Source organism: Chiloscyllium plagiosum, unplaced genomic scaffold (assembly GCF_037043375.1).
Source record: "Chiloscyllium plagiosum isolate Xiang-an unplaced genomic scaffold, Cpla_swu_hap1 HiC_scaffold_16, whole genome shotgun sequence".
NCBI lineage: Eukaryota > Metazoa > Chordata > Chondrichthyes > Orectolobiformes > Hemiscylliidae > Chiloscyllium > Chiloscyllium plagiosum.
In genome coordinates, this window is record NW_028270154.1 from 13,012,279 (window position 1) to 13,027,429 (window position 15,151).

General features: G+C 43.3%; 1 protein-coding gene across 4 annotated transcripts in view; it reads right to left on the minus strand.

Moving 5' to 3' along the window:
* The window catches only part of canx (calnexin), a 56,310-nt gene that overhangs the window by 10,134 nt on the left and 31,025 nt on the right, over positions 1 to 15,151 (minus strand). For all 4 annotated transcript variants that reach the window (XM_043703123.2, XM_043703121.2, XM_087995130.1 and 1 more), the window contains exons 7-12: positions 14,077 to 14,269; positions 13,455 to 13,644; positions 4,786 to 4,899; positions 4,076 to 4,232; positions 2,258 to 2,473; positions 1,068 to 1,187 (exon numbers count right to left, since the gene is read on the minus strand). In XM_043703123.2, the coding sequence (XP_043559058.1) occupies positions 1,068 to 1,187; positions 2,258 to 2,473; positions 4,076 to 4,232; positions 4,786 to 4,899; positions 13,455 to 13,644; positions 14,077 to 14,269 (990 nt within the window). The remainder of the gene's footprint in view (positions 1 to 1,067; positions 1,188 to 2,257; positions 2,474 to 4,075; positions 4,233 to 4,785; positions 4,900 to 13,454; positions 13,645 to 14,076; positions 14,270 to 15,151) is intronic.

A 15,151-nucleotide genomic window follows, 5' to 3' on the forward strand; every position in this document is an offset into this window, starting at 1 on the left:
CAAGCAAAGTTTTGGATGAATACAGTTTATGACATGCGGATTATAAGAGACCATCTTGAATACACAGGATTAGTCAAGTCAGCAAGTAACAGAGACATAATGGCAAGTTGGAACAGTAAGGTTAGAGAAATGGAAACCAATAATTCTCTGATGCCGTGGTCATGTAGTCAGATGCTGATCTCAATAATGACAAAGGTTGCAAACAATCTCAGATTGCTGCCAGGGACAGGAATGGAGTTAGTAACCAAGAAGTGAAGTTTGGAAAAGGAACCAGAGAAAAAGTTAAATCAGAGGGGTTTTCAGTTTATCTAGAATCTAATGCTGGATAAGCAGTCTTACAACTTAAGAGACAGTAGAAGAATCAAGAAAGATGGTGGCAAATAAAGGTGGGTATCATCAGCTTACATGTGAAAAGGAATATTGCACCTTTGGATGCTGTCAAGGGAAGGGAAGAGAAACTGGAAGGGACCAAGGATAGATCCCTGGCAACACCAGACACAGTGATTCAGCACAGAAGATAAACCATTGAAAGTGATTCCCTGGTTATGGTTAGATGGATATAAATGGAAGCAGTTGAATAAAGACCTACTCATGAATAAGAATGGATAAGAGTGTGGAATATTCAGTACAAAAGGCTTAACAGTTCCTGAAGGCAAAGTCTCTCTTTTCCATTGGCTAAACCATATAAGATGTCAAATGTGGCTCGGAGAAGAACCACTTTTAATATTTTAGTAGGGGGTGAAAACTGGACTGGAGGTACTTAAATATGGGCTTCAGGAAGGAAAAAGGGATTCAGATTGAGAAGTCATTTATTAAATTTGGCAGTTATTTTGTATTATAGCTGCAGTTCTTCAGAAATATTGGCTTTTTTTGGGAGGTGGAGGGGGAGGAAGGGGGAGGCAGTATTCATGGATATGGTCAGTTTCTCTCATACCCTGACTAAAGACACATGTTGCTCGTTATTCTATAGGGGGAGGCCATCCAGTTCTTGAACCACTTAATGTAACAAGTTTGCAAATACAGGACTCAACATCCACAGAAGCCAAGTTTAGGAAAGATGTTCCTACCTTTCCAGTACAGCAGAATACAATGACCAGGAACACAGGTAGGGCAATGATGAGGATGTAGACAATCCAAAGCCATGGGCGTTCTTCAGCTGCTGACATCAATTGCCCAACTACTCCAGACTGTAATCCAAATGCACAAGTTAAAACTGGTATAGAGGCTTTTTTTTCCAAAATGCAATTAGGACTGAAATACCCAAAGGACTGGTGAAATCAACCAATATTCTGGAGCTACATTCAGGCCAGAAAGGTATGGCAGGCAGATTTCACCTCCCAAAGGTGAAAAGAACTACAGTGATTACATGGACACCATTTAGCTATGTTTTTAAATATTCCAGATATTTTTAGGATGGAGTTCAAATGTCACAATCTGACATGGTGGGATGCAAACCCATGCCCCGAGAAGATTAGCCTAGTATCCTGGATGATTAGTCCAGTCTCATTACCATTATATCACAGGCTCCTCTGGTTCACTGCTGCCTTATTATATCAATAAGGAATAATCTCTCTGGCTCTAATCCTGCTTTTTAAAAAAGTGGTTTCTACAATACCTGCTTCTGAATAATACGTCATTAAAGTTGCTACAGTTATGGATCCTTCATTTTCCCATTTGGAATAAGCTCCTTGCTTTGACATGGCAACATGGTTACAGAAAAAAGGAATGCTGAGTGTGAAAGACAAAGCAACCTCTGTGTACTTCACAGCCAGAAGACTTCAGTGTAGTCACTACTGCAATGTAGGAAATGCAGCATTCAACATGTTTCCACAAGAAGCAATGTAATAGAAACTTCAAAATTGCAGATTTTATTAAGTGATGTTAGCCGGGGGCACAAGTTTTGGCCAGGACACCAGGGGACCTCACTTGTTCCTCTTCAATATAATGGCTCACGGGAGTGTGGGTTCAGGCCTTGTCAGCTGAAAGGTAAATCTCTGCTAGAACAACACGTTCAAAAATTAGGAGTTATACCTTTCAAGGATGAAATTAGGAAATATTTCTATCTGCAAGATTGGTAAAATTTTGGAACTCCTCCATAAACAGGTCTGAGAGACAACAACTCTAATGGAACGAGGTCCTAGATTGACCATGATCGCATTGAACCATGGAACAAGTTAAAGGGTCTTACCCGACTTTCCTATTTTCTAAAGCCTAAGAATGTCAGGGATATGAAAACCATCCTAGATTTTATCCTTACCTCAGCACTCCCCTCAGCTGTTCTCTTCAGACCCCAGCCATCACTTGCCCACTGGTCAACCACAGCTTTGTCAGAGCAAACAATGAAGTTGTCAAAGAAGATATCAGATGACATTGACCACAGTTCCAGACCAATAGCACTGATAGCAGTCATCTTGAATGGGTGCAAGTCCTCAAAATAGTCCGGGTTGGGAATCTTCCTTGGTTTCCAGACTCCCTAAAATTAGCAAGACTGAGTGTTAAATCTTTCACAAAATTTAGTGTGACATAAGTCAACACTGGGATGAGATTTCATCATGACATAGTAAACTGTTGCATTTTGAATTCAAAACTAGGTCCAAATCTATAACTTGTGTAGTTCATGTTTTTTTTTTATTACTAGCAAAATGTAAACTAGTCACAATTCATAGTCTACTGACATAAAGGCTATTCAGCCCATTGTACTAATGCAATTTGAAGAGAGAGCACCCAATGTGTGTTTAGCACTCTCCATCCCTCACACCTTTACTCATGAGGTTTCTAACAATAACTGGCCCATGACAGCTGTATTTATTTTTGAGCTAACTTGTACAGATATGATTAAACATCTCTGGCACAGACAGGACTCCTGGTCCAAAAGAAAGATAATTACAACTGTACCTTAAATTGATCATATTTTTATTGTCTGAACAGTGAGCCCGCATTCTCAATATTTTCTAATCAACTTGTTCAGAGCTGTAATGACATACCACTGGACCAGATAGGTATTTAACCTAGACCCTGGATCAGTGGTGCTGGAAGAGCACAGCAATTCAGGCAGCATCCGAGGACAGGCAAAATCGACGTTTCGGGCAAAAGCCCTTCATCAGGAATAAAGACAGAGAGCCTGAAGCGTGGAGAGATAAGCTAGAGGAGGGTGGGGAGAGAGTGGCAGAGAGTACAATAGGTCAGTGGGGAAGGAGATGAACCTCCTAGCCCACAGATGACGACCATGCCACCCACTGAACAAGAGTCAAGGCAAGCCAGCGGTGTCAGCAGTCTGTTATCCAGGTGAATACAATCACTGACAAGCTGAATTGACCTCCAATTGACAGACAGGTACGCAAATACAGTGTCTACCCATCTGGTGTATCACGGAGTTCAATGTAGGGCCATGTGGAAAGAAGAGGGGCTAGCCACCAATTTATTTTACACGCCCCTCACCCTCCCAAGGTAGGGACCAAATCCAGTCCAAGGGGTCTTTTCCATTAACCCAGTCATGCACAATTTTAAAACTTGATCCTAATAAAACACCTGATGTTTTACACTCCCTCAGTGCTGCCCAAAATTGTCAGCCTTGATAATATAGGCAAATGTGCGTGCGAGGGGCAATCAAATTTATGACTTTCAGATTAAGATCAAGGGAACTGCTCACCAAACCAGCTGACAGCTTACACAAATGCTTGAAGAGTCAGTCTCATTTGGTCTTTGAGGGATCAAAGGGTTCAAAACCTTTCCTTTCTCAAGGCAAATAGTGACCTACTGATACTACGCATTTTCAAAACAGACATTTTCAAATTTTTTGGGGCATTAAGGGATCAAGTGGTAATAATAGAAGAATCTACTACAGTTTGCTGTTGAAGTTAAAACTCTCCTTATTAGGCAATTTTATTCCTGAAGTTCCCAGCTCAGTGACAGCAGGAATAAGTGGCCAAGGGATGGACAGCAAATCCAATGGGAATAAGAAATTCCAGAAATTAGTGTCAGACCATAGAAAGACAAGAAAACTTAAATGATACCAAATATAAAAGGAGGAAGAATAATAATGCAGTCAACAGTTGTTTAATCAAAGCAACATTACCTGGTAGTTGGGGTTATCAATCATTGGAGCCTTCCATTTACCCTTGTAATCTGGGTTATCAATCATTGGAACTTTCCAAGGCCCACATCCAGGAGCACTTTCGCACAAGGGATTTGCTACTTGTGGAGCCTCCCATTCACCATCCATATCTTCATCCCTACAAAAAGGGAGGGGGAGATACACACAGACAATGAGAAAAATATCACTGCCAAAGGCTTCAGTGGGGTTTTCACAACCAAAACTTTGCACCAGCCAATTTTAGGGCAGCAGTTTCAATACTTTTAAAGCCTGAATTACTCCAGAATGATGGACATTCAGAATCTCCAATAGCGCAGCCCATAAAAACCATCTATGACATTTGAAGTTAACATACCAATTGGCCCACCCAATCAGCAGCGTCTTCTCATGCCACGAAAAGCCTGGTTTCTTGTATTCTAGCCCTGATGCAAGGCAAAATAACTGGTTCTTTGTATCCATATTTAAGTTCTGTGCTATGATTATTTATATGGCCCTCAAAAAAAAGGGTAACAAATACTTCATGTCTTTCAAGCCCCCATTTCAACACCAGTAATTCCCGTCCACTCCTCACATGCCCTTCCCTCATCCCCCAAGAGGGGCACAAACTAGCCATGATTTATTTTGTGAATGGAAGAACTGTGGATGTACTACTTACACCTTCGAAAGCAGCTGAATTAAGAAGCTGAACCTACCAGTCATCTGGCTTTTCTGCATCAGGGTCAGAGATATATTCAGGCTCAGAATCAAGCCAACCTTCAGGCTTGACTGCATTTTCATCAGGAACTTTAGCTGGAGCATCCTCATCCCTGAAACAGCAACCATTAGAACTTATTAATCCTTCCAAAATGTGACTTTGTTAATGCCTTACCTTATGACCATAGGAAACCCTGATGATGGAGGTCAGTATCCGAATACTATTGGGGAGATAAAATCAGTTAACAGCACGGAAAAAGGCCCTTCAGCCCATTTGCCCCACACCAGCCATCAAACATTTATTCTCATGTCATTTTCTGCACTCAGCCCATTATGTTGTATGCTTTGACATTTTAAGTCTTCATTTAAATAGTTTTGCCATGTCTGGAGGGTTCCCATTTCTACCTTCAGTGAGTTCCAGATACACTCTCACTTTATGGTTGGAAAAGAATTCCTCAAATTCCCTCTAAATGCTCTACACCTTGCTTATTCATCAGTCTAAGGGGAAAGATTTACCCCGGGAACACACAGCTTAAGTATGAACCTTTCAGTCTTCTCTGCCCAAGAAAAACAATCCAAGTCTACTTATTCTCTCTTCATAGAGTGATGAGGAAGACAAATCCAGTCTTCATTTAAGCATTCTAGGATAGTATTTTAAATGCCTGCAGAGTGGGTGAGGGGGGAGGGTTGGAGAAATAGGGAATCACAGAGATTGAGAGGGAAGACAGACTAGGATGTACAAGGAAGTGAGACAGAGGTAAGGAGATTCGGAGTGGAGGAAAACAGAGGAAAAGGGGTCTTTCCCTCAAACTGGAGTTGCAGGGAATGGTCAGTGGCACAGTCATCTGGGTTTTAACAGTGAGGCATAGGGAGCCAAGGGAGCATGTCGTGCAAGTGTTTTTGCATTGACAGCATGAACAGTAATACATTGTTGATAAATATTTCCCTCTTAGAACCAACCATGCAAATCTATAATCAGAAAGGCAGACTCACCTTTTACAATCCCAAGGCACTCAAAAGCTAATGAGATATTTTAAATGTCACTGTTACAATGCGGGATATGTAGCATGCAGTGTGCACAGAAAGGCTCCCCAAGGAGCAACATGACAGTGTGCAGACTAGGTCTTAGTTTCACTCTATACACAAAATATGGGACCAATAATGTAACACTTCCCCATCTCTGCTCCAAACTCTCACCCATGGATTATTTGTTTAATCCTCAGGAATGGTACTTGGACATAAAACATTGACTGCAAAACAAGGGTGCTTTCCACATACCCAAAGCTGGCATCTAAAATTTAATGGCTGCTTTGCTTTATCTCATTATGAACTATATTCTATTGCATTGCAAATAGCCTTTCCTTAGGTACCACACACTTCACTTCAATCCAGGTACACTGAACATAAGAAATCAAACTTAACATTTAGAAACTGATTTGTCCTGAGCTACCCAAAGAACTACTGTGTTCAGATACATCAAGATATAAAAGTTGCTTCCTTCAAACATCAGGACATTTTTTAAAATGGAAAACTGTGAGCAAAGTGAAAGTGAGGACAGCAGATGCTGGAGATTAAAGTAGAGTGTGGTGCTGGATAAGCACAGCAGGTCAGGTAGCATCCAAGGAGCAGGAAAATTGACTGTTCAGGCAGAATTCCTTCATCAGGAAGAAGGCGGGGAGCCTCAGGGTTGGAAACATGAATGGGTAGGGGTGGGGTTGCAGGGAAGGTTCTGTCCTTGAAGGGGTGGGGCTCGACGGCAGAGGTGCGGGAAGTGGATGAGATGTGCTGGAGGGCATCAACCACGTGAGGAGGGAAATTGCGGTCTTTAAAGAAGGAGGCCATCCGGTGTGTTCTATGGTGGAACTGGTCTTCCTGGGAGCAGATGCAGCAGAGGCAGAGGAATTGGGAATAAGGGATGGCATTTTTGCAGGTGGGAGGAAGCGTCATCCAGATAGCTGCAGGAGTTGGTGGGTTTGTAGAAGATGTCAGCGTTGAGTCGGTCACCGTTGATGGAAATGGAGAGGTCCAGGAAGGTGTTGGAGATGGTCCAGGTGAACTTAAGGTTGGGGTGGAATGTGTTGGTGAAGCTGATGAACTGTTCAACCTCCGAGTAGGAGCACGAGGTGGTGCCAATGCAGTCATCAGTGCAGCAGAGGAAAAAGTAGGGAGTGGTGCCGGTGTAACTGCGGAAGATAGACTGTTCCACTTAGCTGACAAAGAGACAGGTATAGATCGGGCCCAAGGCGACCCCTTTCATCTGGAGGAAGTGGGAGGATTCAAAGGAGAAATTAACAGGGTCCGCTGCATCCTCAACCTTTCAGCTCAGCACCGCCTCATGACCTGTCCTACCTGTTCATCTTCCTTCCCACCTATCCACTCCACCCTCCCCTCCAAACTATCACCATTAACCCCCACCTCCATCTACCTTGCCCCCACCCCCATTTATCTCTCCAGCCCCAAGGCTCCCAGCCTCATTCCTGATAAAGGGCTTTTGCCCGAAACGTCAATTTTCCTGCTCCTTGGATGCTGCCTGACCTTCTGTGCTTTTCCAGCACCACATTCAACTGTGAATATTTGCCAAGTGCTGCCTCCAAAAGCAATGGGAACAGATTCAATAGTAACTTTCAAATCAGAATGGGATAAGTACTAGAAATTGAAGGGCAGTGACTGCAAATAGCAGAGCTGGAATCATGGCTGTAGCTACAAAGATGCAGAAGTGAATGAGCCTATACAAACTGCAGCCATTTTGTAAAGAGCTGCATATATTCTCGAGCCTTAGATAATACCAGGGCCCTGGTGACTATATAAACTATTTCTTATTGTGTCTTCAGATCTTATTGAGCAATATACCAGTCCAGCAACTCAAAGAACAAAGGAAACAAAGTAATAACAGTTCCGCAGGCAACAGTTAGCCTCATTTATAATTATCTAAGGCCACAGAATTACTCATCTTTGAATCTAAAATGAAATTAAATTTAAATGCACATCTGCTGCACCACGGAAAAAATTGTGAAATTAAAGAATCAGCCACAATAGATTGTTGTTGCGGTTCTGTTCGCTGAGCTGGGAATTTGTGTTGCAGATGTTTCGTCCCGTCTAGGTGATATCCTCAGTGCTTGGGAGCCTCCTGTGAAGCGCTTCGGTGATCTTTCCACACCCATTTGTAGTGGTTTGAATCGGTCTCTTCCGGTTGTCAGTTCCAGCTGTCCGTTGCAGTGGTTTTGCTCATGCTGGGTATCGGGTTCTTCGTTCTGGTGAGTTGTCGTCAGAAAGTGGCTGTTAGTTTGTGTGCTGTTATGAGCCCTAGTGGTCGCAGTAGTTTGGCTGTCAGTTCGGAAATGCTCTTGATGTATGGTAGTGTGGCTAGTCCTTTGGGTTGCGGCATGTCCTCGTTCCGTTGTCTTTCCCTTAGACATCTGTTGATGAAATTGCGCGGGTATCTGTTTTTGGCGAATACATTGTATAGGTGTTCTTCTTCCTCTTTTTGCAGTTCTGGTGTACTGCAGTGTGTTGTGGCTCTTTTTAGATTAGATTAGATTACATTACAGTGTCGAAATAGGCCCTTCGGCCCAACAAGTCCACACCGACCCGCCGAAGAGCAACCCACCCATACCCCGACATTTACCCCTTACCTAACACTCCGGGCAATTTAGCATGGCCAATTCACCTGACCTGCACATTTTTGGACTGTGGAAGGAAACTGGAGCACCCGGAGGAAACCCACGCAGACACGGGGAGAACGTGCAACCGCCACACAGTCAGTCGCCTGAGGTGGGAATTGAACCCGGGTCTCTGGCGCTGTGAGGCAGTGTTAACCACTGTACCACCATGCCATCCACAGTGTCTTGATGCAATTTTTTTTGTGTGTGTTGGGGTGGTTGCTTTTGTAGTTCAGGACATGGTCTGTGTGTGTGGGGCTTTCCTGTATACCTTTGTGGTGAATTCTCCGTTCGGTGTTCTCTGTACCATCACGTCTAGGAATGGGAGTTGGTTGTCCTTTTCTTCCTCTCTAGTGAATCGGATTCCTGTGTGTGTGGTGTTGATGATCCAGTGTGTGTTCTCCATTTCTGTGTTTTTAGTGATTACAAAGGTGTCATCTACATATCTGACCCAGAGTTTGGGTTGAATTTGCACTAAGACTGTTTGTTCTAATCTTTGCATTACCACTTCTGCTATGAGTCCAGAGATGGGTGAGCCCATGGATGTGCAGTTGATTTGTTCATATATTTGGTTGTTGAATGTGAAGTGTGTTGAGAGACACAGGTCCAGTAGTTTGAGTATGCAGTCTTTGTTGATAAGTTCACCATCCTGTTGTCTGTTCTGTATGTCCAGCAAGTTGGCTATTGTTTCTCTGGCTAGGGTTTTGTTGATAGAGGTGAATAGTGCCGTTACATTGAATAAGACCATGGTTTCTTCCTTGTCTATGTGTATATTTCTGATGATGTCCAAGAATTCCTGTGTTGATTGTATAGTGTGTCTGGATCCGCTGATCAGGTGTTTCAGTTTCTGCTGTAGTTATTTAGCCAGTTTGTGTGATGGTGTCCCTGGTAGTGATTAGATTAGATTACTTACAGTCTGGAAACAGGCCCTTCGGCCCAACAAGTCCACACCGACCCTCCAAAGCGCAACCCACCCATACCCCTACATTTACCCCTTTACCTAACACTACGGGCAATTTAGCATGGCCAATTCACCTGACCTGCACATCTTTGGACGGTGGGAGGAAACCGGAGCACCCGGAGGAAACCCACACAGACACGGGGAGAATGTGCAAACTCCACACAGTCAGTCACCTGAGTCGGGAATTGAATCCGGGTCTCTGGCGCTGTGAGGCAGCAGTGCTAACCACTGTGCCACCATGCCGCCCACAATGGTCTGAGTGGGATGTCTGGTTTGTGCACTTTAGGTAGTCCATAGAATCTGGGGGTATTGTTGCTTTCAGGTTTCATTCTTTGTAGGTCAAACCTGGTTAACTGTCCGTTTTTTTGTAGGTTCCTCAGTGTTGTTTATCCTATTGGTGAGCTGTGGGGTGGGGTCAAACTCCCCCTTTTGGTAGGTGTTGGTATCTGCAAGTAGTTGTTGCACTTTTTGGATGTTGTCTGCTTTGTCCAGGATGACCATCATTCTGGCTTTGTCTGCTGGTAGTATGATTATGTTCTTATCGTTTCTTAGTGATTTTAGTGCTTCCCTCTCCTTGGTGTTGAGGTTATGTGTTTGTCTTTTCCTTGTTATCAGAGGTACAATACTTTGTCTCACTGTTTGTTATGTCTCTTCTGTCAGTCCATTGTTCCTGAGTGTGCATTATAGTGCTGCTAGGAAGTCTGCTGTCTTGGTGTCCCTGTGGTTGTAGTTGAGTCCCTTGGCCAGTGTTGTTCTTTCCGTGTCTGTGAGCTGTCTGTGGGAGAGGTTTCTAACCCAGGTGTGTGTTGTGGTGTCCTCTCTGTTGTGTGTTAGTTTGGCCATTTTTTCTTTTAGTGCTTTTTTTTGCGGTGTGTGGTCCTGTTCTGTCCTATGGTGGCGGCCTGTTCTATGGTCCGGGTCCATTCCTGATTAGTGGTTTTTGAAATTAATGATTATTGGCGCGCAATTTCTTTTGCCTGTATTTGTGAAGTTTGTTGTGAGCGACTGTAATCATTACCTGGATCATCCTGAATCCGTTCTGTCTGGCTGTGTCCCTGGCTTGTGGGTTGTTGACTGGTGGTCTGAATCGGAGACACGGTGGAAGGATTCGATTCTTTTGGCATTCATGCAGGAACCGGAGTTGCTCGTATGTGGCGCTTAGGCGGTTGGCACAGGATTCCCATTTCCTGGCTTGTCTTAGCATCTCTCGCCCGTAGGTGTTCAAAGTTTGAGAGAATGAAGGACCCGATTCCCAGCATGAGCAAAACCAATGTAGTGTACAAAATCCCATCCAAGAGCTGCACAAAACACTACATAGGACAAACAGGAAGACAGCTAACGATCCGCATTCACGACCACCACCTAGCCACGAAACGACACGACCAGCTATCCTTAGTAGCCACACACGCAGATAACAAGCAACATGAATTTGACTGGGACAACACTATTATTATAGGACAAGCCAAACAGAGAACAGCCAGGGAATTCCTAGAGGCATGGCACTCATCCACAGATTCAGTCAATAAGCACATCGACCTGGACCCAATATACCGACCACTGCAACGGACAGCTGGAACTGATAACCGGAAACGGCAGATTCAAACTACTACAAATGGTGGAGGAAAGATCACAGAAGCGCTTCACAGGAGGCTCCCAAGCACTGAGGATGTCACCTAAACAGGGGATGAAACGTCTGCAACACAAATTCCCAGCTCAGCGAACAGAACCACAACAACGAGCACCCGAGCTACAAATCTTCTCACAAAACACAATCTATTGTTCAAAGTTTATGAAGTGGAGAAGCAATGAAACACATTGTCTATGCTGAAATCCACAGAAGAGGATGAAAGAGTGTTGAGGATGCACAAGAATAATTTCAGACAGAATACGGAATAAGCTACAGTAAATGTTAGTTATCAGTCTAGGCAGAGATCAAAAGGACCTTCATTGCACAGCAGAGAGTTTAAAGTGTTCAGATAATGTATTTTTAAATATTATCTTTAAATAAGGCTGGACAGTCATACAATCCCGGAATATACATAAACCAATGAGATACCAGAAATAAACAGGCCTGCATTTTTATACCATCTCAGGGCACCCCAAAGTGCTTTGCAGTAACCAATATGCTGAAGTATAGTCACCACAGTCCCAGAGGACCATAAGCTTCATTCTCAATAGAGAGCTGACCGGTGCTGAGTTTAACCTGAGAGTCACCATGCCTCAAATAGGGACAAGATTGAAAACGTGGGACCTTCATGATAACTTCAGTCAGTACGGGAATTGAAATCAGTCCTGTTGATCAGAAACCAGCCAACTGCTCCCCACAGGAACAGGAGTAGGCCATTTTACTCCTCTAACCTGCCCTAACATACAATAAGAGCATGGCTGATCTGCTTATGGTTTATCTGCTTATGGTTTCAGGTCCACTTTCCTGTCTGTGTCCCCACAACACCAATAACCCTCGACTCCCTTCTCAATCGAAATGTATCCTTGGGTTGGTGATGTCATTTCCTGTGGTGAGTGCGTGAAGCAATGAGGGTTGGGGGAAGTGTGTGTGTGTGTAATTTGGAAACGGGCAGCACGGTGGCTCAGTGGTTAGCACTGCTGCCTCTCAGTGCCAGAGACCCGGGTTTGATTCCCCCCCTCTGGCAACTGACTGTGTGGAGTTTGCACATTCTGCCCGTGTCTGCATGATTTCCCTCCGGGTGCTCCGGTTTCCTCCCACAGTCCAAAGATGTGCAGGCCAGGTGAATTGGCCATGCTAGAATGCTCCATAGTGTTAGGTGCATTAGTCAGGCGTAAGTTTAGGGAGGGGAATGGGTCTGGGTGGGTTACTCTTCGGAAGGTCTGTGTGAACCTGTATCTAATCTAAAAAACTGAAATGGAATTTTAGTGAGTGATAGGTGAATGTGACTTTGTGTCAATTACGATATAACTGAGAGAGTATGGGTAAGCACATATTTATGGCAAAGAATGGAAGATAGAGGTCAGTCAGCAAAGCACTGGAAGGAGGCTGGAGATAAAAGAATGGATGAGAGTTGCAGAAGCATTTTTAAAAAGTCTTGATTTTTGGATACAGACTAAAAATTGAGAACAAAAAGGCTTTCAAAAAAGGGGAGAAGGTGCAAGTGCAGCTTTAGAACAACTAGTGAAGGTAACTGATGCATTAGACAAAGTTACTTTTTGAGGACAGTTGAACGAGCATCAATTGAAATGTGTTAGGACAGCTCAGCATAATGATTCTGAACAGTCAGGTTACATTTTAACAAATTTTAGAGGGGAGTGAAACAAAGCAGCAAGGATACCTGCAGAGATTAGTTAGTTCATTCTTTCTGAACAGTTGTTCTCTCCAATTTTCTATTGAAACAGCTGAGCATCACTTAGAGATGTTTAAAGAAATGATACTAAAAAGGTAAACAATCAGAAAGACTCAGTGTCTGACCAAGAAACTCGAAGTACAAACTATCACTGTGCAGGTAACATCAAGGCATCAGCAAGGAATTAAAAAGGTTATTTATGAAACTAGTTCATCTAGTTTTGTGATTTGGACTGGCAATTCTGAACAGTGTTCCCCTGGCTACCACTGTCCATTCATTCGTATTTTGTCTGCTTTTACCCTGTGCATGCATGGCAGTTTTAAAAAGGAAAAAGTTTTAACTTCTGAATGAGAACTCATGTTCTTTTACTGTCTTGTTCAAGTTAAACATGTTACAGCAAATAGTTATTGTTAGTGTTACTGAAATAACCTGGTGAGATTTACTTTGATTCTTGAAAGCTGCCTGAGGCAAATTGTGACTTTTGGTATTTCGATTAAATTTTAATATCTATGATGATTCCAGGAATAGAGGAATTTGATTTCCAGTACTCTACCTCAGCAAGTCAGGATAAGCAGATGAACTATGATGGAGTAGAGAAAGACGGTGTTATAGAAACTGAAGCAGGACATCAACATTATGAACAGCCTGGCTTGAAACATGCGGCAAGACCTGAACTCATGATATCTTTATGTCTTCCCAATCGGAGGTCGTCAACCAACTACGTTACTCACCAGTCATCAGGTTTGACTGCATCAGGGTCAGCAATTTTGGGTCTCTCATCCCAGTCTTCTGGTTTCTGGTCATCTGGATCTTCGATCTCTTTTGGAGGATTGATAGGAGGAGTCATGTCTTCAAGTAGGCTGCCACTGTTGACCACAGTCTGGTCAATCAAGATTTGAAAGGTGTTGTCAGGGTTAAGCACTACAATGGGGAGAGAAAAGTTTAGTTTAATAAACAATTAACATACCTGTTTTTTCACCTTACATCAATACAAGTGGATGTAAAAGACGACCATTTCCTGGGAACAATCACCCAGCACTGATTCACAGAATTTGAAAATCTGAGTTCTGCTTTTAGTGGAGGTTCCTTGCAAATAAATTGGCTGCTACAAGGAAAGGTTCCAGGTGATGACAAAGCTGCTAATAATTTTGATTTAGAGGTGCTGGAGTTGGATTGGGGGTGTACAAAATTAAAATTCACAATACCGGGTTATAGTCCAACAAGTTTATTTGGAAGGACTAGCTTTCAAAGCACTACTCCTTTATGAGACAATTGTGAAGTATCCACATTCACCTCTGGGAGGAGCAGTGGTCCATATAAACCTGTTGGGCTAATAATTTTGTTGAACAGTACCTAGTGAGTACAGGTGAGTCTTCTTGTCAGTATAATAGCTTTTCAGGTCCACATCGGAACGCTTTGCATGTTTCTCCTCGTACTCTCCAGTTTTGGGATTCTTGTGTCTGAAGATGAAGTGGAGTTTGTAATCTTCACCACATTTGTCAGGGCCAAACATGATGGCGTACGGAGTTTTGTCGTAAAACTTCTCCTATGTAGGAAAGAAATAATTGAATTAGAATTTTACTAAGTCTAAATCTGTTGCAACCAGAAACAAAATTTCTTAAAGTCCTTTGAAAGTGATGATGAAACAAAGGGATTGAAGAGCAATGGAATCACAAAGTAGATCAGAGAAGGCGAATTGTTCTTGAGGATATGACAAAATAGGAAACCAGCAGAGGAAAACATAAATCCGCATTTTGTGACATCAAGACAGCAACACTCACCCAGTATATGAAACACTGATAGATAAGTACAACTCATTCATTTGGCTGGATTGGTCCTCACCCTCAATTTTTCCTTTGAATTCTCATACTTCCTCCAAACCAAAGTGTTAGCCATGGGCACCCGCATGGGCCCCAGCTATGTCTGTTTCTTCATTGGGTACGTGGAACAGTCCTCCTTCTGCAGCTACATTGGCACCATTCCCCAACTTTTCCTCCGCTACATTGACGGTATCAGCATCACCTCATGCTCTCACGAGGAAGTTGAACAGTTCAATTTCACCAACAGATTCCATCCTGACCTTCAGTTCACCTGGACCATCTCTGACACCCTCCTTTTCCTGGAATTCTGCACCGTCCTCACGACCTGTCCATCTTCCTTCCCACCGATCCGCTCCACCCTCCTCTCCGACCTATCACAATTACCCCTATCTCCATCGCCTACCTTCCTTCCCAGTGAGCCTGACCTCGGTGGTGGGCAAGTTGTTGGAGAGAATCCTGAGGGACAGGATCTACATGTATTTGGAAAGGCAAGGAATGATTAGGGATAGTCAACATGGCTTTGTGTGTGGGAAACCATGTCTCACAAACTTGATTGACTTTTTTGAAGTAACAAAGAGGATTGATGAGGGCAGAGCTGTAGATGTGAT